The following is a 25,779-nucleotide window of genomic DNA, read 5'->3' on the forward strand; positions in this document are numbered from 1 at the left end:
GCTATTCTTTTAAATTTATGATGGAATCAAGCTTCAATTTCCTTTATTATTTCAAATTAATGCAGCCAGTTTCAGAACAGATTTACCTTGCTTTAAACACTAGGTGCCTTTCAAACGTTCTAAGATATTTTATAGATGTATCCTTATAAAATAGTGTTCGGATGAAACATAATATAGATTCTGCTTTTTTCAATTTATAGGCCATATTACTTGCTATAAGAAAAGTTAAATGGGCAGTTCTTTCCCATGATCGTTGCATAACTTTAAAAGCAAATATAAATTAAAATATACCCTAAAATTAATTCCTAGTTCATTGGGCTGTCTCCCTTTTTCACTGTCTCATCTTTCAAGTTTAAATTCTCATAAAAATATTGATCACTGCAAATCAATAAATGACTGATAAATGGGAAAGTAGCTTTGCATAATTTGTAAAATCTTCATCAGTGGTTTTCTACCGAAACCAGTCAATATAGGAGACTAGATTCCAATACCTAAATTGTTTAAAATGCACATTACCATCCAAGCAATTTTGTTATTTAGAAGACAATGACTTGAGCAGAATATTGAAGATAACCCCTTTTCAACGGGACTCAAATGACTAGACACCTTTTTCCCAAGTACTCAACAGAACTCACAAGGCCACAGACAGGTGTGACTATCAGTTCATTCATCTACCATATTCTGAAAGATCTCTCTCACTGTGAGTATGTATTTCTCCTCTTAGCACCTTATATACAGCACCTAACTTAAAATTTAACTATCATGAGGTTAAATATTAAGCAGTCTTTTCAATTTTATTTCGTGCTGGCTGTACGGTATTATGGAGACCTCCATGTTTACTTTTCCTTTAAACAAGGCAAATCCACAGATGTAGACCAGTGATTTAAGGAAGATGTCTGAGTAATCTTCAAGACTATCAATCTCAGGACGTTATTAGGAGAGGAAAGCTCATTTCCTACCAACCAGGGAAGGACCATCTCTATTAACTACCCTATATGCAAAGCCCAGAGACACAGAAAAGGGCCATAGTTTTGGGGAAGAAGGAATCTGGGCAACTGAGCCCATTACATGACCAAGGCACTCCTATTTCCCATAAGCTCTAATTATGTGTACCAAAAATCAGGGCCTTTCTTAGATTTAGCCAAAGCAGAGACAGGGCAGTACCTAGTGATTCTTATCCCGCAAGAATTTGAAACAGGCTTTTCCTATTCCCACCAAAAAATGTGAGCTGTGTACACCAAACCAAGTGCAAACAGTATCTGGATTAATTTTTTTCTTAATAAAGAAACATTGGTTTGTCTGTTTCTTTCCTTTTTTCTTTTCTTCTTTCATTCCTTCCCTCCTTCCTTTTTAATACAATTCCTGTTTTTGACAACACTTCAGCAACCAAATTAGATTATGAAGTAAAATACATAGTCTGTCTAAGGTTCAAACCACAGGATCAAGTAACATTCTTGGGAAATGAGTCAATTTCATTTAAAAAAGCTCATTAATATTGTCAATCCAGAATACACTGTGAGCAGAGAAACGTTCCATAAATCATCACTAGGTTGGCTATAGTCTTTTTTTTCACTTTAAATTACATTCATCAATACTGCATTATATATAAAGATAGGGCAATAATACTCACTGAGAACACAATTAGGCAAAAAGCTTATTGATTACTTATTTGAATATTCACTAGGGGACAAAGCACTTGTTGGCACAAAACTCTTAAGGAGATATAATATTGTTTAATTATTCAAAGTATTAATCCTCCTAAAACTTCAAAAGGCAAAGAATTCCAGTAATGTAAATATTTTTTCTTAAGATATCTCCAAATCATAATTCTGTTGAATGAAAACAAAAGAAGATATAACACAATAGTAGAATTGCATAATACTTAAAAGACTAATTCTGAGGAACAATAATAATCTTAACTAAAATGGCTAGCCAGATAAGATATATGTAAACACCTCAGGATATATATATATATATATATATATATATATATATATATATATATATATATATATATGATATACCATATATATATTATTCTTTTTAAAAAGCATTTTTAAACTTTAATCGAAAAATATTTTTACCAAGGTTTATATCCAATTTCTTATGATCACAGTTTAGAATAAGAGGGAGCCAGATTTTACTTTAAATGGGCAAAGACACTTTGAAGAGAAAAAATATGAGGGTTGATATGAGTGAATGAGTCTTATCTTCCACAATGGCTGACATTCAGTAAGTGACAGATACCACTGTTCTCATCTCCAAGCCTAGCAATCTGGCATCAGCCTGTCCCCTCCTGTCTCTGGAGTCTCTGGTTTATAGTTTCTCTCAATATTCCTACCACTATCTTCCTGGTTCAAAGACCTCATTTCATTTGAATTATTACATTAGGTTCTTATTTTCTCCATCTAGTGTTTTCTGATGTGTGGGAGGAATGCTGTTAGGTCTCACGGCTCATCTTTTTCAACACGATTTTTCATTACTCCAGAATATGAAATTTCTGCTCAGTCAGGCTGCCTCCTCGTTGTCCTGGGAAAAGGGCATTTCCCCAGCTTTGTCCAGACATCTTGCTCCTTACCCCTGGAATGAACTCTTCCTCTTATTTCTGGCTTTTCTAATTCCAATCATTAATTAAAACTCAAGCCCAATATCTTCCATAAAGCTTTTCCCCATAGCTTCAGGTCATGGATTTCCCTTCTCTATACTGTCATATATTTAAACTTATTTCCAGTTTTGAACCTAATTTTTTGTTGATTATTTTTCTTTCCCAGTAAGACTTAAAGCTCTTTAGAAGTAGACGTCTGTCTGTTAGGCCACATGTGCCTGGAACTGTGAAATGCTTGCTTAATAAATAGGTATTCTGCACTTGTTTAATGGAACAGATTATGAATTCTTAAAGGGCGAATGCCTCACATCTTCATACTTTCTAGTGTCTATAATGCATGTAAAGAAAATCAGGAAATAATTATAGCATTTAATTAAACTGAATGATGCCTCAGACTACATAAAGTATGGCCTAATACCATATTACACTGAAATTCAAAATTTATCCAAATAAATAAAATAAATGTTCTCTCTCATTAATGAGCACTCAGAAACTCAATTATTTTCTGCTTTGCTAAGAATGTACTAGAGTATTTAAAATGTCATCTGGGGAACTAAATATATAATCATCTGATTCTAAAAGACTATCCTCTGTACTCAGTGATGTCAAATTGATATCAAATTCATACCTTTGTTAGTCCCTCATATTTTCCATAATCTGTACTCTTTAGCCACTCCATCAGCTTGGCATACCGGAGCAAGTCTCTATGAAATGGATGATGATTGGGCAAAGTCAGCTCAACAGAGTGTTGAGCAAGAGTCGAACTCTGATCATGCCCCTAGAGTGAGTAAATAAATAAGTATCATTGACAGTATAGAGAAACATGGTTGCAAGAATAGAAGAAAAACTAAGGACTTACGTGTTTTATCCTCCTGTGTATACCAACTGAATATTGATACCATAAAATAATCATAAACATTCAAGAATGGCACTTTGATAAATCAGCTACTCATTTCATCTTCTAAAGGAGTTGAGAATGAATGTTTTAATCAAGCTTGTCTATCATTTTACAATTTACTAAGCAAATAAGCATGATGATATAAACTGTATTAAGAAACACACCAAATAGGGAAGTATTACTGTTTATATCCATGCTATTGCCATTTGAATCTGCAACATTTAAAACAGACAACATATAGGATATAGAATTTTATAACTAAAAAAGACTATAGATGGCTTTATCTGGGCTTTCCAGGATATCCACTAATGACAATGTAATTTTAATTTTTCTATTACTTTGTTAAATAACTATACTATTTTATTTTTAAACCTTGGTAAGGCTTTCATATAAGTAAATTAATACGTTATTGAATAGCCTTAGTCAGAGATGTATCCTGATTTTTGTTTTAGAAAATATACACCTGGTAGATTATCTAATCCCATAACCTTACTTTCTAGAAGAACAAATTAAAACTCAGAGTTAAGTCATTAACGCAGACTCAGGTCACACTGAGGGAAAGCTAGAATTGGAATCTTAATCATGTGAATTGCACTTCTATTTTCTTTTAAAAACATACCAAACATAATCATTTTAACCAGATTCAAAAATTGCAACTGCCACCCTGGCTGGTGTGGCTTCATTGGTTGGGCATCATCCCACAAACCAAAGGTCACCAGTTCTATTTCTGGTCAGGGCACGTGGTTCGGTTGTGGGTTGGGTCCTGGTCAGGGCACATACAAGAGGCAACCCATAGATGTGGCTCTCTCACACATCAATGTTTCTCTCCCTTTCTCCCTCCTTTTCCCTTGCTCTCTTAAAAAAAAAAAAAAAAAAAAGGCAACTCCCTAATTACTGGTAACTAGAAAATAAAACAATAAAAATCTTCCCAGTTCTCTTTTGAAACAATCTAGCTCTCCTTCTCTGCTACTTGGTCACTCAATATTTGTCATGGAACTCAAAACCAGTGTCTATGAGATGATAAGTTGTAAGATAAAGGAAGGAGATTCCTCTTGAAAACCTAAGTTCCCAAGAATAAGGGAAGGAAAGAGAAGGACATTATCTGCAGTCATTCTGACTCAATCTGACTTGCCTAGATAGTCAGAGGTCAGTTATTTGTTAGCATCTTGTGAAAACTGTATTAAAATGACACAGGCTGTTGGAATTTTGGGAATGGTTAACTCATTTCCTGGTAAAGTTTCCGAAAACTAACCAATGTGTACCATACTAGCTGACAAATATTAGCTTATAAACACCTTGAATTTCAAGAATTTAAATTCTTTTAAGAAATTTTTTTCTATCTAATGTATATACTTTATTATATATACAAAATAAGAAGGTAGTAGTTATTAATTTAAAATTTTTTTCTTTTATTAGTAGTTATGAATTATTAAAAAGTGTCTTTTAAATACAGAGTATCCAGAAAGGAAACTTAATGGCCTAGTAGTTGAAAAGTACCTGTAGAGTAAGAAAGATGGAAGTATTAAACACACCAAGTACTAAAACCATCATTATCTGAGTCCCTTCTTCATTAAAGTTTACAAATAAGTCTACTGGAGTTTTCTTCTTGTAGCACTATATCCCCAATATAATACAGAGATAAAAATAAAAATAAGGATCCATTACATAGAGATTACATCTAAAACTGTCTAGAACAACCAATTTACTTTTAAGATTAGTCTTATTGATACCTACTTAGGTTACCTTGGGAAACTGGACCACAGATAGCAGAAAAGTATCAGAAAACTAGACCGATCAATTCAAAATAACAAGAACCAGAAAGTAGAGGTAACAGAAGTTCACAACTATCACAGACGTTATATACAAGGTATATTACATAAGGGCCACAATTCCTTTCTATAATTCTAAAATCCAAAAAGTTCTAAAAACTCAATTTAAGTTTGGTGCCAAAACTATTTTGATGGCAAAAGGTGACCCGAACTAACATAAGGCTATTTATAGTGTTTAAAGAGACAATTCCTATTTTTTGCTATAGAAATACTCTGTGCTTGATTATAGGGCCCTGCTCTAGCCCCTGCTGGAGTGGTTATATAATATACAGTACATGTACTATGTTATTTTTCTAAAATATGAAAATATTCTAAGAACATAGCTGATACCAGAGGTCTGGATAAGGGAGCATAGAACTATGTGCAAGTTCTTTTCTGGATGGCTGATTCAATAAAAAACAATTACATCCTCCAAAGAATCATCCAGCACGTGAAACTATTCTACATATTTGGAATGCCTGAGCACCTATATCTTTTCTGTGAAGTAAAGACTAACAATAAATATAAACAAAATTAAAAATATTAAATAAAACATGCAGATATTACCATTGAATTATACTATACCTTTAATTACAGTTGGCAAAGGTCAATACAAACATTATGTTACAGAAATGTTTTTTCATGGCCACATGAGAAGGATGAGTGAGATTCTATTAAGTCACAGGTATTAGATATTAAGCATCGATAAATATTATAGTTTTAGGTCTAATAATATCTCCAAATTGTGTGTCTTAATTAGTTACAGTGATAAAGGGGAAAGAATATTTGACAGACTTGTTATAGCTTATGTTTTCCAAATAGTTTGCCTTTATTAATAACAATATATTTCTTTTCATTATGTAAAACAATTCTCCTAATTATTTTTTCTCGATGATTCAAGACACAAAATTACTGCTTATTTCTCCCACAACTGTTTATTTAGACCATTACATGTTAAGTTACATTATTTAATTTAGTATCAGAAAAGCTCTTCAATTAAAAACCTTCTCTTCTCCTAAAATGAGGAGAACAGTTATTAACATCTGTAGATAATTTTACAGTTTACAAAGCTTTTTCACATATATTACTATTCAAAGCTTTCTTTTCTGAAAAGCCTTTTAAGATCACTGTCACCTGAAAAATTGATTTATAATATGAAGAATATCATTATCTTCAAACCATTACTATTCAGATTGATTATTAGTATTAACAAAAAGATTTAATTTTAGAGAAAACAGTTCCAAAATAACTATAGAAAATAGAAAAATTACTTAAATTGTTTAATTAAGCAATAATGTTAATAGCTATCACCTCTAAAACTCTATCATGCAAAGAATTTTATTCTTTATATTTTTAAAAAATTAAGACATTGTTTAAAGTTTCTTACATAAATAAAAATAAAATAGTAATAACAATTCACTGAGAGCCCATTACTATGCTAAGTACTTTATAGATAAAAATTACAGTCTTCACAATAATCTTGCAAAGTACTTTTCTGCTAATTAAAAAAAAAAAAAGCAAACTCTATTAACGTAATTTAGAAATAATATATTAGGTTTTGTCAAAATTAATCTAAGACCAATACATTTTCTAAAAATGTAGTAAATTATACATTTTCATTAGTGTATATACATTACTAAAATTTATAATAAAATTAGCTAATATTGAACACTTTGCTATAACAAAGCAATGTTCTAAGTACTGAACATGTAACAATATTAATCCTCATAACTACCTTTTGAGGCAGAAATTTTTATTACCACTATTATTCAGATAATGCAACTAAGTGGCATGAAGAGGTTAATTAACTTGCCAAAGGCCACCCAGCTAGGAGGTCACTTAGCAGAGTCAGGATTTTGAATCCAGATGCTTGGCTCCAGGGTCCGCACTTAAATACTTCGCTACACTGACTGTTTAACAGAAATATGTTCATGTGAAATGGTAAATAAATTTTCAAGATTTGGGAACTCTTTTTTTTCTGTTTTATGGCATGTTTATTTTTACTTTCTTAAAGAAACAAAAATATGAGCAAAGTTCCAACAAACATCATGAAAACTGATCTTAAATAATCATCATTTTTCTAAGCTTTTAACCACATATCATCAACCTATGTAAAATGTGCTTAAGGAAACAATTTTTGTGACATGAATTGAATATTTGTGGTCTATTTGTGGTCTATTACACAGGTTTCATTTTACTATCTGATGTTTCTATAAACATATGTTGAAAGAAAAAATTCCAAATTTCAGCATCTAACAAAAAACACTGCAACTTCAGTTTTTTCCGGATTGTCTTTTTTAGGTCAGTGCATAATCAGTCTCATCATGTTGCTAAAGGCAAAGAATAGAATCACAAGGTCTCTTGCAATCAAAGGCAGAAAAAGAGAGGGCAAAGAGCAGTTACCCTTCTAAGACAAATCTTTCAAAAAACAACCACAGAATTTAAAATAACATATTCTTATGCAAATATTTCCTCAATTTTGTTAGCCTTAATTTGACCTTCTAATTTCCATATCAAAATACTAATTAGTGTTACTCCTGAGTCTCTTAAATATCACTAGTAAATGTAAAAATTATAGGTGACTATAATTTCAATGGAAACTGAGGTGAAAGAGATCTAAAAGAGCCAAAAGAATCTAGCCAATTGTTCAAAATATTATTCACAGTATATTAAAGAAGTTAACTTTAAATAAAAATGCATTTCAGATTTCACATAAAATACAGCTACATAGAGGTATTTGTATGAAAGCTGCATCATAGATAGCATGCTCCGGATCAGCAATTCCCAAATGTAAAGATGTTTTTACTGGCCTATAGCAATAAGAAAAAAAATAAAATGATGGGATTAAGTTTCTCATAAAGGTAAAAGTATTAATTTTAAAAGTCTGAAATTATGTTTTTCTCTTTTAGTGCCAAAACATCATTTTTAAAATAAAAAGATAGTGAAGGTAGATGGCAGTATTTCTATTTTAAGGTTTTTGCTTGGTAAAATAAAAAATTGGTGACTTGGTCAATCTCTAAAGTTTGCTTCTTTTAATTACTGATGTGTGAATTTTAAAGACTGGGAATCAATGCTCTTAGATTACTGTTATATTTTTATCAGTAGATCACTTACACTGGGTTCCTCTGTACAGTAGTTATAAATGTTATAATATCTATACGTTTGCTATATACTGTATTGCATGGACTCTGTTCAAGGCTTATACGTGACGCCATATCTGACCACTAGGATCCTCAATAAACTCACTTTTTTTTTTTTTTTTGGTAATCCTCACCCAAGAATAAGCTTATTGATTTTAGAGAGAGAGGAAGAGGGAGGGATTGAGGTCGCAGGGAAGGGGGGGGGAGAGAAAGAGAGAGAGAGACATTGACTAGTTGCCTCCCATATGCATACTGACCGGGATCGACCCACAACCTAGGTATGAGCTCTGGACCCAGAGATTGAACCCACAACCTTTTGGTGTACAGGATGACACTCCAACCAATGGAGCTACCTGGCGAGGGCCTTGGTAAACTCACTTTTAATTAAGCCCCATTAGCACTTAATTGATATATGTATAATATGTATATGTAGTCATACAATCAACACTTTAATATACACATTGCTGTAGAGCTTTAAGAACATTAGCCTCCTTACAAGCATCTTGAGGGTGGGAGTTATTTCTTCCTCTTACATATGAACAACAGTGAGTATATAATAGGCACACAATGAAAATTTGACAAAGAAATGTACCATAATAAGGTAGTCAAATTCTCCCAGCTAGTTTGTCTGACAACCAGGAATAGAAATACCCAGGTTTCCCAACTCTTTTGCTAGCTGACCTGATGCACTGAATTCAACACCTAGAAAATCTATTTTCTGTACTTGGGACACCCTCTTCCACCTTCTTCAGCATATTCCAGGGTATTGCAACATTGTGGTTTTTAACATGCATCATTCACATGTAACAATACATACATATTAGATTTTCAGAACTGCAAAGCATTTATTTTAAACAAGCTATTAGTTTATAAGGTAAAGAAGCAAAATCATAAATATAACTACATGTTACAACAAACAATTAAGGGTGAAGAAAAGACTACTGTTTACGGACTGTATTTTCAATACCATCAACAAATATGAACAGTGTCATTGTTAAAAAGTAAGGAAATGTGTAGAAATAGGTATTATTGAAATAATTCTGAAAGAAAAATGTGAATTAGTATTTCCCTAGAAATGTGATTTCTAGGTTTACTTTTTTCTTGACACTTTTCAAGTCAAGTGAAATGTTAAGGGAGTATTTCCCGATTTCCCCCTCACGTGCTCAGTTAGGTCATCTTCTTTTATGTTCCTGTATAGCACTATCATAACATTTACCCTTCCTGAGTATGCTCATCTCCCTTCCCTAGACCATGAGCTACTTGAAGGCAGGATCAGCTGCTTATCTACCCCAAATAAATGTCTGGTATGAATCTCAATCAACTGGCAAATGATTTCTAAATAAATGAAGTAGTGAGTAAAAGAAGGATAGAAAGAAAGGCAAGCAGAATATTAGATGCCCTTTGGGCCAAAATAAATTTTTGCTATGGGACATTTAAAAACAGCTACAAATATGGTTAACAGGTAGCTTAAAATAGTAAGTTATAATCTATGCAGATTTTGCTGCTGTTTAGTTTAGCAAACTTTATAGAAAAAAAAAATAAATGAATCAGAGAAGCTTGAGCCAAATTTGATGTACTCACAGGCACCGAAAGAAAGTAGGACCTGTTATAGAGTTGAAGGAGGGCCTGAGTAAACTAATCAGAAATAAAATATAGTAAATACAATTGTTTTAGAATACTGTAAAGTGAAAACAAAATAAGAATCCAATATTTCAGAAAACATTCCTTGGTGAACAAAATTTCTCACAATTTTTCTTTTTGCCCAAAAACCCAAGTAAAAGGGATGAAGAACATAAGAAGCCTAATTTATTATACCAGCTATTAAAAAGCCTTCTATTCAAATCCCTCTAAGGTAGTGTTAATATTAATATTATTGCATAACCTTAATTATAACATTTCTTTGCATATAAAAATGTACACAAATGGTTCATGTAAGATTAAATCAACAGGGATTTATAATTGCGCTGTACTCATTTTTTTCATGTAGATAAATACACAGAGCCAAAGAAACATTTCATACACTGAATCACGTCCTTGTTTTCACCTCAAATATTGACAAATACAACAGGCCAAACAGTAAACATGTAAAATATTTGGACTTATTTTTATAAATAAGATTATCTTAATAGTAAATGCAGTAAGAAAGCATAATTATTTATGTGACTTCTAGAATTAGAGAAGTTTAGCTGAAAGAAACCAACTGTCTATCTATGGAGGCAGCCGAGGCCCAAAATAAAATTGTGAGGAAATATACGCATATTTCAAAATCTTAAAATCAAATGTGTGAAGAATATGCTGCGATCCCAATGAAATATATTCAAGTATTTGTGGGAATTGAAGTTTAAGGTAATATATTATGTAACAAGCTATAGGAAATGCCAGTATTAATAATAAAATTACCTGCTGAACAAAAACATTGTTGAGGTGACTGGCCAGTCTCCGGGCAAAATGCTCTCGCAAATCACTGAAACGCTGCTGCTGTTGTTTGACTGCCAGGAGCATGTCATGACCTGAAATCAGAATATTTCTTGACAGCTTTAAGGGGTAAAAAGATGTTCCTGATGTTTCCTGAGTATATTTAGAACAGTATCCACATTTCAGTTTTAAAGAACCCAAAGTTTTACTGGTTTATTTGTTTGCTTTTATAAAGGAAAGGTAAGGGAAAAAATGGTATAACACAGTAGTTCCAAAGAGTGGTCCTTCCTCAGCATTATCTGGGAAATGTTAGAAATGTGGATTTTAAGGCCTCATCCCAGACATACTGAATCTAGGGGTAGGGCCTGGTAATCTGTATTTTTTTCTCAATTAATATTCACTGAGTAAATTTAGAAGTTCATCTTGTACTTTCCCTGCCTCAGCCATAGAATTCCCATGTCCTGCCTGCCTCCGTGCTTTTGCTATTTAGAGTTCTCATAACTCTTCTTGATTGTTTATTTTACCATAACAATTTAAAAATCATCTTATTTCCAGGATAAAAGAAAATCTGTGGTTAGTTTTATTGTGGTGCATTAGAATAAAGAAAACTGGTATCTTTATAAAATATTGAGTTTTTCCATTTAATACACTGCATGTATGTTTCTTTTTTTTGGTAATCTGTACCTTAACAAGCCTTCTAGGTGATTCTGATGCAGTCAAGTTTCTGGCCTAGCAAAACCCTATGCTCTCTGATCTAACCAAAGCGTCTACTTCGTACTAGGTTCTGTGGACTGTACTGAAGAAAAATCAGTGTTAACTTGGGTCACTGATGGTCAAGCAGGAGGAACTGAAATGAAAAAGTTATTAGTGCCAATAGAAATATATATGGAAATAACTGAAACTTGTTTGAATAGCTAATAATGTAACCCTAAACTGCTTGCCCCATGTATTTCTTATCAAAAGCATTATGCTAAATTACAGGCTCAGCCTCAGATCCTTGGTTACATCTCCAACAAACACACCTGGTCGAAGAGCTACATTCATGCATTGCAGAAGGGCATCGGCGGCATTGGTGCAGGCCTCGATGCCTCTAGAAGAAGCAAGATCCCCTTCTTGAAGGGCCTTTATATGACCTTTGGCCAAGTCCATGTGGTTCTGGAATAGATGTAACCATAATATTTTTACATGTAATTTTGGGAAATTCACAGGTAAGTGTCTGTTTAATCCTATCACCAGGTCTGTAATTATTTTAAATCTTGTTCTCATAAGGAAATGAGAAAATGTTTACAAATGGGTTTTACATATTATCACTAGATTTTGGTTTTGATTGCTGTTGGTAGTTTATAATCACACTTACCACAAGAAACTCTATCTCGGACAGGAGTTTTACATTATTGGTGTTACTAAGATGAATTAGATGGTTGCTTTCAGAGATCTGATCCATTTGTTCTTTTACACTTTGGAGCATTTCCTCATAACTGCTGAGTTTAAATTCAATCTGATCCACTTCCTTTAGAGCCTCATCCAATAGCTTCATCAGGATGTTCACTTGCTTTTCAGAGGCCATGATTGACTGGATATTAGCCTACAAAGTTAAAAACAAAAGTAACATGTCATACTATTTCAATGTGTAAAGGAAGTATAAAGATGAAATGCTACCAAATCTGAGAGCAAAGTAACAAAGATTGATATGTACATCTACACGTCTACTTTATCACTTTATGTTTACATTCCACTTTTCACACAGTATTTCAAGAAGGTAAAAAAAAAGAAGGTACACTTACCTCTATATTGAGGTAGGGACCAGAACTCTGTATTTTATATTTCCACAGACTGCACAAGTATAGTTCTGCCCAACCATGTAATATTATATTCCCATTTCTGTAAATTGAGGGGCATTAAATCTTTTTCTCTTCTCTTTCCTTTGCAACTAATTTTTTCTAGGTAAAGCAGTAACAAACCACCATCCCCTTACCATTATTTTCTAAATGTTCCTGACTATTGATTCTCAATTTCCTGAAATATGGGAGTTGCCAAATCCAAAATTAAACTGCAAAGCAGTATGATGACTGGGAACATATACGCAATATTAATTAGAGAATGTAAACCACTACACCACATTAAGAAGGCAGGCAACATGGTATGAAAAAAAAATCTTGGACAAGGAATTAAAAGAATATCATTGTACAGTTGATGCTGTAATTTCACATGTGTAATTTTATATAGTATTCATAATAACTCAACAGTAAGTACAGCCTAACAATAAAGTCAAGAGTAGTCAGAACAATTAATATCTCTTAAGTCGCAGAGCTGGGGCTTGATTTTGTCCAGGACAATTTCCACTTAAACATCTTCAAGTCTCTTCTAGGTTTTACATCTCTAGTGAGTTTGTAAACTTGTAAGCTAGGACTACTCATGTAATTTCTGGGCCTGAGTTCAATCTTGTAACTTTTGTACCCTTCATGAATAAAATACCAAAATTCTTCAATTCTTAAAATATTCTTTATTCTCAGAGGGTTTTTCTTAAATGCTAACCTTGTCTAAACAAAACAAAAAAACCCCAACTGTTCATATTAGATTTTTTCACATCAGTATTGCTTCTTCTAACTCTTTATGCTCTGAAGATGTACATTTAGATACAGGCTCAGAAACTGTGCACACAAATTAAAGGATCTATTCCAAAATATTTCAGAAGAGCAGTCAAACATCCTTTTCCCTTGACTCTGTTTTCATCACATCTATTCTGCTCCCTTTCAATAAATGATTCACTTATTTCAGCCCAATTACTCTCTGTCTAATTTGTACCTTTTTTTTCCAAACCACAGAAATGCTCTTCTTTTGTATTGAACTATTCTGAGGTGTTTCAGAGGCTAGAGGAATCAACTCCCAGGTTGGTCTGTAGTTGGCTACTTTTTATTTCCATCATTTCATATCAAGAACCTCTCGAATTCAAAACCTTAGCCAACTGCTTTCACTGTCCTGACTAACAGGGGTGGTTCTTCCATTTGATCAAAAACAGCGGAAGACCGATGGCAGCCAGGAATGCACCTGTATAGAAAGACAGCAATAATCACACTATGGGGCAGTAAAATAGGCTTATCACCAGTCTTTTCAATCCACTACACTTCACTATTCATAGATTACCAGATAGTCTTACCCCATCTAGCACCTGCAGCTCTCTGGACAACTTTTCTGCAAAGGCCTCAGCGTTAGAAATTGCACATTCACAGCCTTCCATCATTATTTCAATATCCTGCTCTTCTCTCGCATTTAACTCTTGGTATTCATCTACTGCTTCTTCATCACCTCCTGTCACACTCTGGTTTTCTCCACTTGGAACAGATTCTTAAAGAAGGTAAAAATTAAAAATAAAAAGGTAAGAAAGCAGAACAATAACATGGTACTTATAGGTAAGGTCAATTATAAGCATAGGTCACATATAGTGTCTGAAAAATAGGAACGAATGACTCAAAATATATAGAAAAAACCCTATTTTCATAAAAATGGCATATGTTAATATGTTTATTGTAATAAAAAGCATGCAGTCTAATTCACTGACATGTAAGTGTTAAAATAGGCTTTAGTCACAATTTCCCAAAACACGATTAAACGAAAAAACAAATACAAAAAGAAAAACAAAACACATGAAACAAACAACCTTTTTTTCCTACCTGAGGTGCTTGTTGCTCTAATAAACTACTATTATTAATTCAGGACACATGAAAACAATCTGCCTTCTTTTTTTTTCCCCAGGTAACATTTTTCTTCTGTTATTTTTGTTCTTTTCATCTTTGTAACATTTTTTTCAGTAACTTTTAATTGAAATGAAAAGTGCATCTACAATTCACAATTTATTTGGGGCACTGAAAATATGAGCTGAATTTTCCATTTTTGTTTAAAAGAATTTCACATGCATTGATAAAATTTAAAGATCAGCCACAGAAGCTTTCTCAACAACTATAGTAAAAAGAGCAACAACGTGGCTGTTTGAAATTACAAAAATTTACACAGGCCTTAATGCTTCATAACAAAAGACCAAGAGGTCAAATGTGAAGTGCTTTCTAAATAAATGTTTCAGTTCAATTTTTTGAATACACTCAGCATGTGAGAGTTTATATAATGTTTGAGGTTAAAAGAGGTAAAATGAAAAAATAATTTACCTCCTAAATAATCTCTAAATAACATTACCAATTTTTATAAACTTAATGGGACATGATTTAAATCACAAACTCTGGATACTTTAAATATTCATTATTTTCTATGAAAGTGAATATTTACATTCAGTATGACTTGACATCTTAATTCATCCTAGAACAAAAACCAGCTTTTTCAAAGTGAGAAAGGATTTACTCTTAAGAATTGCTAATTAAGCAGATTTAGATAATGTCCCAGAAAAAAAAAAAAAGGAGACTAAAACTTGTGGTACAGGCAATTGCAGATTACAGTATAAATATCAGTTCTTTTGAGGCATCACTAAACTCCTTGCCCTTTGAATGAGTCCATTTCAGTTCATTGTGGAAATGCTGAACTGTCATGTATGACAGCTTATTAGCCACTAGGGAGTAAGGCCTGCACATGACATTCAGAATAGCTCTTTACGCAAGTAGATATTCAAAATAAATATTTTTAAAGTTTATAACTGCTTCAGAACAAGTATTTTCTCTGCCATGGAGCAATCATTTGGAAGTTAATAATTAACAGTATTATTAATTTTATCAGTGTATGGATTTTGTAGTAACAAAGTTGTCCCTAAACACAATTTCATAAAATATGCAACCAACAGTACATAACAATGGCAAGTAATAAAAATAAAAATATACAGACTAGAATAAGAAGAAAAGGTGTTACGCACCTTCTGTAACTTTAGGCAGTTCTGGAGAGTAAAAAGGTATGAAAAAAGCAGAGGAAAGTAAGCAAAGAATATTAGCTGGGTAGAAAATTATACAGGTTTAAATTTTTTAAATACTACCCATATTTCATTTGTACTTCATGCTAAATCAAAGTTTAACCTTTTGAGTGCCATGCATAATTTGAAATTTCAATCAATATGAGAAAAAATTATATCAATATATAACCTGAGGTACAAAAAAAGAGAACAAAACATATACAAATTATTCCATTGTTATTTACATTTATAGCCAATGAAAAAAAGTTGCTGGGAGCGATGCTGGCACTTTTGGGAATATTTGTCAGAGTCGCTCACAGCGATGTTGGCACTCAAAGGGTTAAAAGACAATGTCAAAATTAACTACAAAGTGGAAAAATCCATGAGAGGCTAAAGTTCCAGAATTTATTTTTCTTATTCATTTTCTGACATTTCTTAAAAATACATTTATATTTCCATTTCTCTCAGTCTTTCAAGAAACAGTACTGACTAGTCCTTGGAGGAGAAAACTGGGAAACAAATCACTTTCCGGGGATTATTTTTAGGTCAGTTGTGACTCATGCATTTAGTCTAGCTATTTTCACTCATGGTCCAAAACCTTACCGGGACTAACACACCCTCACAATGGATTAGTCATAAAGCTCTGTTAGAAAGGACAAAATTGAAGCAATTAAAATACATACAAGATATCAGTTCACACTGCCATTTAAGTATTCAAGTCAAAGATTTTTTAAAAATCTGGTTATAAAAATGAAAAAGAAAAGGCCAAATAAAAACTTCAGTCTACTTCAGATGCTAACAAAGTCCTCTTTTAAAAATCATATTTTGCTGAGAAGCCCCAATTATTAGCATGAACATTCAACTGTCACAATAAAAACTAAGTCACCACTGCTCACATTCACAATAAACAGTTTTACTTACTTGGATGATTATTTAGCTCTTAAAAAGAGATGGTGATGATTTATTTTCCAACATCACCCAAAGCTTAAAGACATCTTTTTTTTTTTTTTTTAAGTGAGAATTAACAGCCATGAGTTTCAAGTCCAGTAAAACATTAAAACAGGTTTGTAAACTTTTTAGAAAACTACTCCATGAACTCCACTAAACCAAACCAACAGTTATTTGATTTACAGAAAGGAATTTTCAAAATGAGATCCTTAAAGATCTCAGTATTCTTAAAATTGATCTCAATATGGGTTAATATTTATAAAATTATGAAAATGTCTACACCTTTGTTTTAGGCCCTAATAAATCAAATTGTCTTTTTTGGTTTTTTAAGCTAAACACTTCATTCTCAATAACAGTGATATTCTTCTCATTGATTTTGCTCATGTTTCTAAATGAGGTAAATATAAGTAGGGAATATATTTTCCCATATTGTTTATTTATTAAGATATATTGGTTTAAAACACATTTTAGGTGATAAATAATAACTGGAGATATGTAGTATTTGAAAACAAGACAGCTTATTTTTAAATTCACTTAATAGAATGTTCAACCCTGAAATGGTAAAAATATAAAAATAAAAATAAAGGTCACTCAAAAAAAGAAAAGTTAAACCACTATTTAAGGCATGAAAAACTACCATAAATTTTTTTGAAGGTCATTTCTTTAACACACTCAATCACCAAGACACTGAGGTCTAATGTTGGTGAGAGGGCCACCCAGAAGGCCAGCCTCACTGCGGGAGGACAGGGTCTGGCAGACGTGACTTCCCTCTGCCAGTTCCAAGCATTAAGCCTGAAACCAGTAACAGGCTCACTAATTTATAACTAATGAAAGATCCATGACCAAAGGAATAAGTAAAACAACACAGAGAGAAGACAGAGGCAAGTGGCAAAGAAAAGGAACAGTCTGAAGCACCTGAAACTGCTATTTTTGTAGGTCAGATTGGTTGAATACAGGCAATTTCAGATGATTCCACCTGACAGAATAGAAGCTTCTATTTTTAAATGTTAATATACAACTTAGGACAAATCTAAGTTTTCTTTCTAATTTAGGACAAATCTAAGGGTTTTTTCTCAAGAGGAGCAACAACTCTGTTCTTTCAACTGCTTTCTTTGAGATGAAGACTACAACACAAATTGCATTGACAAGGCACACAGAACCATCTTCTTACAAGGTTTAAATCTTTATGAAAGAAATTTTCAAAGAATAAAATCTCATATATTTTCAATAATTAACAGTATAGTTTTTGTCTTGAAACTCAAAATAATCTTTAGTAACATTCTTAAAGACAGACTGATCAAAATTATCCTAATTAACTTCATGTCTAAGGATTTTATCCTGATAATATAATAATAGCTAATATTTATTGAGTACTTTCTCTATATCTTATATGGCTCTCATCATGTTCATATATTACATAATTTAATCCTCACAACAGTCCTATGGGAGAGATACTATCATTATCTCTATTTCTAAGATAAGGGAAACTGAAACATAGAATAACCAAAGTCACATAGCTAGTAAGTGACAAAGCTAGGATTTGAATCCAGGCAGTCTCTCTCCAGAGTTGTGTTCTTAACCACTACGTGTATACGCTGCAAAAAATACAGCTATAAAGACATTAACCTCAGAGTTTTTTAAATTAAGCAAAGACTGGAAAATTAAAAATAAATAAATAAATTATAGCATATCCATATAATGGAATACTATGGTGCCATTAAAAATAATGTTGGAAAAAGTATGTTAAAAAACATTGTAGCCCTGGCTGGTGTGGCTCAGTGGACTGAGTGCTGGCCTGTGAACCAAAGGGTCACTGGTTTGTTTCCCAGACAGGGCACATGCCTGGGTTACAGGCCCCGTGCCCTGTTGGAGGTGTGTGAGAAGCAACCAATCAATGTATCTCTCACACATCAATGTTCCTCTCCCTTTCTCCCTCCCTTCCTCTCTCTCTGAAAGGAAATAAATAAAATCTTTAAAAAAAAAAAAAAAACATTGTAGGCAGCCTGAAAGTCACCCGAAAGGTTCCTTGTGTAAGTTCCAGCAAAACAGATGTAAAGATCATTTGCTCTTCTTGTTGTTTATGCAAACAAACAGTATAAATTAAAACTGGACTTAATGTGGTCCCTTTAATGACAAGGAGGGAAATCTTAAGGAGAAAAATTGCAATTCAAGGAAAACCACAATGCTCAGTGGGAGACTATAAAGTAGTGCAGTTAACTATCTTTAAAGTTTATTTTCATTTAAAGTTTGTTTTCATTTGAAAGTTAAATTAGGTCTGTGGCAAAATCAAAGATGCTTAATTTACAGGCAAGAATAATGTCAAATGCCTTGCAACTGGATGTCTTTCCAATAAGAGTCTTGCAGATATAGACTAGTTTGTGGGTTATGTTGCGGAAACTAACATGTGTGTTCTGTTTTCATAGGGCATAAGTCTATGATCTCATTACCTGAGTGATTGTCTGTACATATAGGCCTCACTTAACCCTGTCTGCATTGCTGCCTCCTGAGATTCAATGGTTTGGCTGAACTAAGTGGCTGGGTTGGTGAAGCATGGGGTCGTCTGTGGGCTTCACTTTAAAACTGGTTTCTCTTGTCTATCCTAAAGGCTTGGACAGAAAGGGCCCAGAGGTCTGAGAGGTGGGAAACCTAAAATATTCCCCTCAGCCCAAACTAAGTATAGTGGGCAAAAGGGTTTTGGACAGGTGTAATGTGCCTTGCACACCTTCCTCCAAAGAGCCTTTTGTTTCTCCCCTAATATGGGACATTGAAAAATCAATCCCTGCCTGTTGTCACCTGTGGTTATGGATTGAATGATGCCTTTTAACCCTGTTGCCAAATATGTTGCCCCCAGAATACAACAAGGATGCCAGTCTGTTAAACCAAGCATGCCATTGTCTGGGGACAGCCAACTGACCTGGAGTCTGCACGATCCTTCCCCATGTGGGAGGGCCACCCTCCCCTCCACACCCTCACTCTTATTAGGGATTTTTGGACCCAAGGGTAGGTAGGACGATGACCATGCCCAGCTTGAAGCAGCTAGAGGAGCAAGAGACCTTCACCCATTGTCCCTTATAAGATTATAAAGGGTCTTAAGTCGGAGAGGGGGGAATTGTTATTTTTTATTGTTATATAAAAATTAATTAAATTTTTTTTTAAAGAAGAATATAGGAAAAGGTGAAGCCAAAGGACTTGTATGCACAACCCATGGACATGAACTAAGGGGGATGGGATTGCTGGGGGAAAAGGGGTACTGGACAGAGGGGAGCAAAGGGGGAAAGAACATTGGAACTATTGTAACAGCATAATCAATAAAATATACAAAACAAAAAAAGAAAAAAAATGATAACCGTAAAAAAAAAACCTGTAAATTTATTTAAATGTGCATAGAGAGAAGACTATCATCACTTTTTCAATAAGAAAATTATTTTAAAATTCCTTTACAAAAAGGTAATTCAGTGTTTTAATTACTTTGAATAATGTCAAATTATATAATTATAGATACACTTGATTTCACATGTACATTTTTATTTAACTTTACCTTCCAAAAGCTGTGAACTGACATTAACAAAATCAATTTTCTTCCGGAGATAGCGCTGATTCAATTTCCAAATGCATGAAATAAATGCATTCTTTTCAGCAGTACTGCTGGCAACCCATTTATATATTTTTTCAAAGTGTAAATCAAATTCAGGATTTTCCTGAAATAAAAATATACAAGATATTGTTTTTGATCATATCGCATTTTCATTATTATAAAATCTATATTTCAATAAAACAAAAATAAGTTGAACTTGTTCTTGAAAAAAACAAATGACCATTAAAAATCATCTAAGTGACTTGCAGGGAATGGTTCAGAGAATTCAATTTATAGCAAACATGTTGTTTACCTCCCCCAAACAGCTGGATTAAAAATAAATAAATAAACATAGTGTTTTGATAATTTCCTTCCTATCCCCCAGAAGTATGTGAGTAAAAGTACAGGCTGTCTACTTAACAGCTTTGTGTCTCAGCTTCCTAATCTGTAAAATGACAATGGTCTCTAGTTTTGATGTGCACCTAACTTTTCTTTTTAATTTACTATTATTTGATAATGTTCTATTATTCATAACTGTGATTTGACACTAATTCCTTCATTAAGAATATATCTTCTGATTATAACATTTGAGAAAAAATATATACAATCTATATCCTGGTGTGATTTTCAGGAACAAATCAGGTAAAAAGCAGAGATAGCCCTTAACTGTTTTAAGTTCTGAAAATAAAGAATGCTTAAGGTATCTCAAAATTCATAAAAAAGCTCAATTGATGTGAAGAAGTTGCACTGTGCTGTCTACATGCCTTCAGCCACACTACAGCAATAATTTCATGCCAGCCTAATTCTCCCTCGAATGTAGATCTACTTGACTACTATATAAAAAATGAAAAGTATGGACATATACTCTTCTTCACATCCAAATAATTAAGAGGCTCAAATGTTCTTAATATTCTACAGAAGGCTAATAATATATTTGATTAATTTAAAGTGTTATTTAAGGGGGAATAAAAAGTAAATAAAGACCTTAAAGGCAAGAGAAGTCATATCAGACTTTTACTGTCTTTTACTTTTACTGACTTTTACTGTGAAGACTTGGGATAATTTAGGGATTAGGACTTGACCTGTGCATGTTACAATCATATAGTAGCATGGAACTACTACTTCAATTTATAGCTCAATAAGCAGAATTGAGCATCAAAAGATTAAAAACTTAACATTTATATGAAAAGGTAGTTGCACTATTACTTACAAAAAAATTTAAGAGTACTGGCAACTAATATGACACTTGATGGGAAATGGTCCCTTCCCTAGGAATATTTCCCATAATGCCATAAAACAAGCTGAGTGCTCCAGTGGCAACAGTCATGCAAATCAATGTGTAATACTAAATGGCTAATGTTAGGCTATGTATAAAAATTTTATGTTTTACATTCATATGTAGCATACACACATCAGGGTGCCTACATAAAATGAAAAAAAAAAAAAATCCATTAAGCAAGTCAGCAATGAGGTGTCATCTGTGAGAAAGCATTCAAATAAGCATTCAGAGCCAAGTTAGCAAATTATGTAACTCAATGGGGTTGTGAAGTGCAAAACTATTGAAGGAAAAAAGGCTTTTAAATAAAGGTGTGTTTCTAAAAAGCCCTTAAAGTATTTTCTCTTACACAGAAACCTACAAAAAAAGTCTCTACTCTTGATCCTTCCATATGGTAATAAAAATTATTTGTTAAATAATTTATTACAGTATTTTTAAAATCCCATTTTAATTTTCTTTCCAAATACATATACATGCATTCACTCAAAGCACCTACCAAATACTGTTTCCACATTTTTCTAAAAACTGGGTGGTCCTTAGGGATAAAAACAAAGGCCCAGATTGTCTAAAATACGTAAAGAAAAAGCATTTTCTATATTTGAAAGAAATATGAACTCTACAGATATGAGGGCTCTCCTGAGGTTGTTTTGCTTCATTTAAAAATTATTTTGCACCTGACTCAACTGTGTGTCATTTCGTCCAGCTTTTAGTTCCTTACAGGTTTGTACCAGGATAAGAGTAAAACCAGAATTTTATGTTACCAGATTGCTCTACAAAGGCAGTTTTTACTTCTTTGTGCCTTTTTAATAAATTTATAAGACTTGAAATCAAAGGGCACCCAGCATGACATTAATGTAAGCCTTGCTTATTAGCCACATCAATAGTACCAGTGGATGTGGTTCCAAGCATGCCCTGGAGCAATGGAGGTGCTTAGGGCTGTGGAGAAAGAGGGATGGGCTTAGAGAGGATGAGGAAGGGGAAGCACCTAATTTAAACAGAGGAGCTCTACTTGATTTCTTTGAAAAAGGTATTGCTGTGAAAACTCTTGAATTGTCAGAAATAAAGGCTGTCCTTTAAGATGATTACCATCTTATTCAGTTTGAATATGGCTGAAATGAAAGGTGTAAGATTTATATTCTTATAGCTTATTCTTTAAATTCATTAAAATAAGGTGTGAAACTCATTATTATTTCCTTTACCTGAGTCACAAACATTAGACCATGGCCTCAAAAGGCCAGCCTGGCTGCCTCAGCTGGTGATTCGACATTAATTCCTGAGGACTAAGAAAGACTTACTTATATGATTCATGATTTTAAATTAGGCTTTACTGGAACAATTATTTTTTAAAAACCACTCGCACAACATACCACTTTAAAATCTGTATTAATTTACGGATTTTATACTAAGCTTACTTGACTCAAATACAGAAATGTAGAGTCAAGGTTATTTTGCTCTAGTTCATGTAGCTTGTGCACAAACATAACTGTAGGACAAAAAAAGCAAAAACAGTGAAACAAACATACATATGTACTTATTTTCAAGTAGACTAAGAGTGGGGAGTGGGAGAACAGAAGGTTGAATGATACAGTGTAGACTAATTCTTGGTTGGCTGATTGATCAGTAGGCCCAAAACAACGAGATTAGGTCATTTTAAAAGACAATATTATGCTATAAAATGAAAGACACTTGGTGAACACAGGTCAAAAAAACTTAAATAAACATACTTTAATAGCATCTTTGGCATCTACCACAGCAAGGTCCCGAAGGGCCCAAGTAATTTGCCTTTTGTAGAAATCTCCTTTGTCAGATTTCTTGACTTTGACCACCTTCACCTGCACAGGGCGTTCAGTTGTCACTGTTGAATAAAACACTTTCATTAGAAATATTATCCACTTACTGATTTTTCATTCATTCATTCATTGCAAATATAACTGTCAGGTACCTGTACACAATATTAAAAAAGGAGTACTATTTCATAACAAATGCTATGAGTGAGGAATGGTGAGAATACTAATGACAGATTCTAAATCATACTAGAGGGTCAGAGGCAGATTCCTTGAGAAGTAAAACTCCTAAAACTCAAAAATAAGAGAAAAAAAATCTGATTAAAAATGGGCCAAAGACCTTAACAGATACCTCATCAAACAGAAGACACAGATCACAAAGAAGCACATAAAAAGATGCTTCACAAACTAAAACACAGTAAGATAACACTACACACCTATTAGTGTGGCCAAAATCTGAAACACTGACACCACCAAATGCCAGCGAGGATGTGCAGCAACAGGGACTCCCATTCATGGCTGGTGGGGATGCAAATGGTACAGACACTTAGGAAAACAGTTTCTAGGTTTCTTACAAAACTGAACACATTCTGACCATACAATCTAGTCATTGTGCTCCTTGGTATTTGCCCAAAGGAGTTGAAAACATTATGTCTGTCCAAAAACCTGCACACAGATGTTTATAGCTTCTTTATTCATAATTGCCAAAACTTGGAAGCAACCAAGATGTCCTTCAGTAGTGAGTGGATAAACTGTGGTACATCCAGACAATGGAATGTTATTCAGAACTGAAAAGAAATGAATTATCAAGCCATAAAAAGACATGGGGGAACCTTAAATTCCAATTACTAGGTGAAAGAAACCAATGTGAGAAGGTTACATACTGTGTAATTCCCACTATATGACATTCTGGAAAAAGTAACACTATAGAGATAGGAAGATCAAGGATCGCCAGAGATGAGGGAGACATGAACAGGCAGAATGCAGAGGGCTTTTAGGGCAGCAAAAATACTCTGCATGATACTTTAATGATGGATTCATATTATTATCCATTATCCAAAACCACAGAAAGTACAACACCAAGAGTGAACGCTATGGACTTTGGGTGACTGTGATGTGTCAATACAGGTTCATTCTTGGTGACAAGTGTACCACTGTTGTGAGCGGTATTAATAAAGGAAGAGGCTATGTATATGTGGGGGCAATGATGGGATATATGGGAAATCTCCACCGCCCTCTCAATTTTGTTGTAAACTTAAAAGTACTCTAGAAAATAAAGTCTCAAAAAAAAAAAAAAATGGCCGGTCGCTGGGTTGTGACGAGTACACAGGCACTGCCCCCTACAGCCGGCCCAAGAAAACAAAACGCATCTGTCAAAATGAGGCAGACAACTACAGAAATCCCGGTGGCGCAGCTCACCAGGCAACAGATGAAGAATCTGACAGATGAACAAATAAGAAACCTGTCAGAGGCAACGGGGAAGGGGAAGGGGGAGAGGGAGGGAGATGGTGTAGGAATTAAGGGGCATAGTAGGAGGGAATGGAATAGACAGAGAGAGGTTGAGAAGAACTATATGCACAACCAATGGACATGGACTAAAAGGGGGGCACAAGGGGAGGGAGGGGTCCACCGGGTGGAGGGGAGCAGTGGGAAGGGAAATTGGAACAAATGTAACACTGTAATCAATGAAACACATTAAAAAAAAAAATCTAGGAATAAAGACATACCTAGGAATAACACATGTGCAAAGGCTTTAAAACCATAAACCTTATTGAAAGACATTAAAAAATAACTAGATAAATGGAGAACTGCACCATGTTCATGGACAACACTCAATTTAAAAATGCAAGTTCTCTCCAAAGTGATCTATAAATTCAAAACAATTCCAATCAAAATCCCAACAAAATCTGGAACTTGACAAGTTGATTCTAAAATGTAGGTGAAAGAATAAAGTAGCAAAACAAGACAAAATAAAAACCAGATATAAGAAAGAACCCAGAAATAGATACACTCACACTCATCGCTATGTACATGAACACAGGTAAATTAAAGACTAAAATATGAAAGGTAAAACTATAAAACTTTCAGAATATAAGTGAATACTTTTATTATCCAGGATAGGAAAGGATATCCTAAGTAAAACACAAAAAGAGGAAGCCAGAAAGAATAAGATTAATTTAATTAAAATAATAAATTTCATTAGAAGACATAAAAAGTAAAAGCACAAGCCACAAACTGGGATGCATATAAACAACAAAGAATTAGTATCCGTATTTTAAAAGGAATTTTTAAAAAGTCAGTAAAAGAACAACCAACACAATAGAAAAATGAGCAAAAGGTCTTAACAGGCAAACTTCTTAGATAAGGAAACAAAATGGCTAATAAATTTGTGAAAAGAGGTTCAATCTCATTATTAATTAATACAATTTAAAACTGCAAATGAAGT

At 33.5% G+C, this 25,779-nt stretch overlaps 1 protein-coding gene across 8 annotated transcripts in view; it reads right to left on the reverse strand.

Annotated features, from left to right (window-relative positions):
• The window catches only part of EXOC1 (exocyst complex component 1), a 52,313-nt gene that overhangs the window by 21,098 nt on the left and 5,436 nt on the right, over window positions 1-25,779 (reverse strand). For 3 of the 8 annotated variants that reach the window (XM_090266845.1, XM_090266842.1, XM_090266844.1), the window contains exons 3-11: window positions 23,274-23,404; window positions 20,238-20,397; window positions 15,719-15,739; window positions 14,024-14,211; window positions 12,224-12,451; window positions 11,889-12,021; window positions 10,852-10,961; window positions 10,033-10,086; window positions 3,234-3,383 (exon numbers count right to left, since the gene is read on the reverse strand). In XM_090266845.1, coding sequence (XP_090122971.1) covers window positions 3,234-3,383; window positions 10,033-10,086; window positions 10,852-10,961; window positions 11,889-12,021; window positions 12,224-12,451; window positions 14,024-14,211; window positions 15,719-15,739; window positions 20,238-20,397; window positions 23,274-23,404 — 1,175 coding nt within the window. The remainder of the gene's footprint in view (window positions 1-3,233; window positions 3,384-10,032; window positions 10,087-10,851; window positions 10,962-11,888; window positions 12,022-12,223; window positions 12,452-14,023; window positions 14,212-15,718; window positions 15,740-20,237; window positions 20,398-23,273; window positions 23,405-25,779) is intronic. The other 5 variants (XM_090266848.1, XM_090266846.1, XM_090266849.1 and 2 more) reach the window with 3 other exon arrangements.

The sequence above is a fragment of the Furipterus horrens genome, unplaced genomic scaffold (assembly GCF_987537825.1).
Source record: "Furipterus horrens unplaced genomic scaffold, mFurHor1.1.pri manual_scaffold_2, whole genome shotgun sequence".
NCBI classification, from domain to species: domain Eukaryota; kingdom Metazoa; phylum Chordata; class Mammalia; order Chiroptera; family Furipteridae; genus Furipterus; species Furipterus horrens.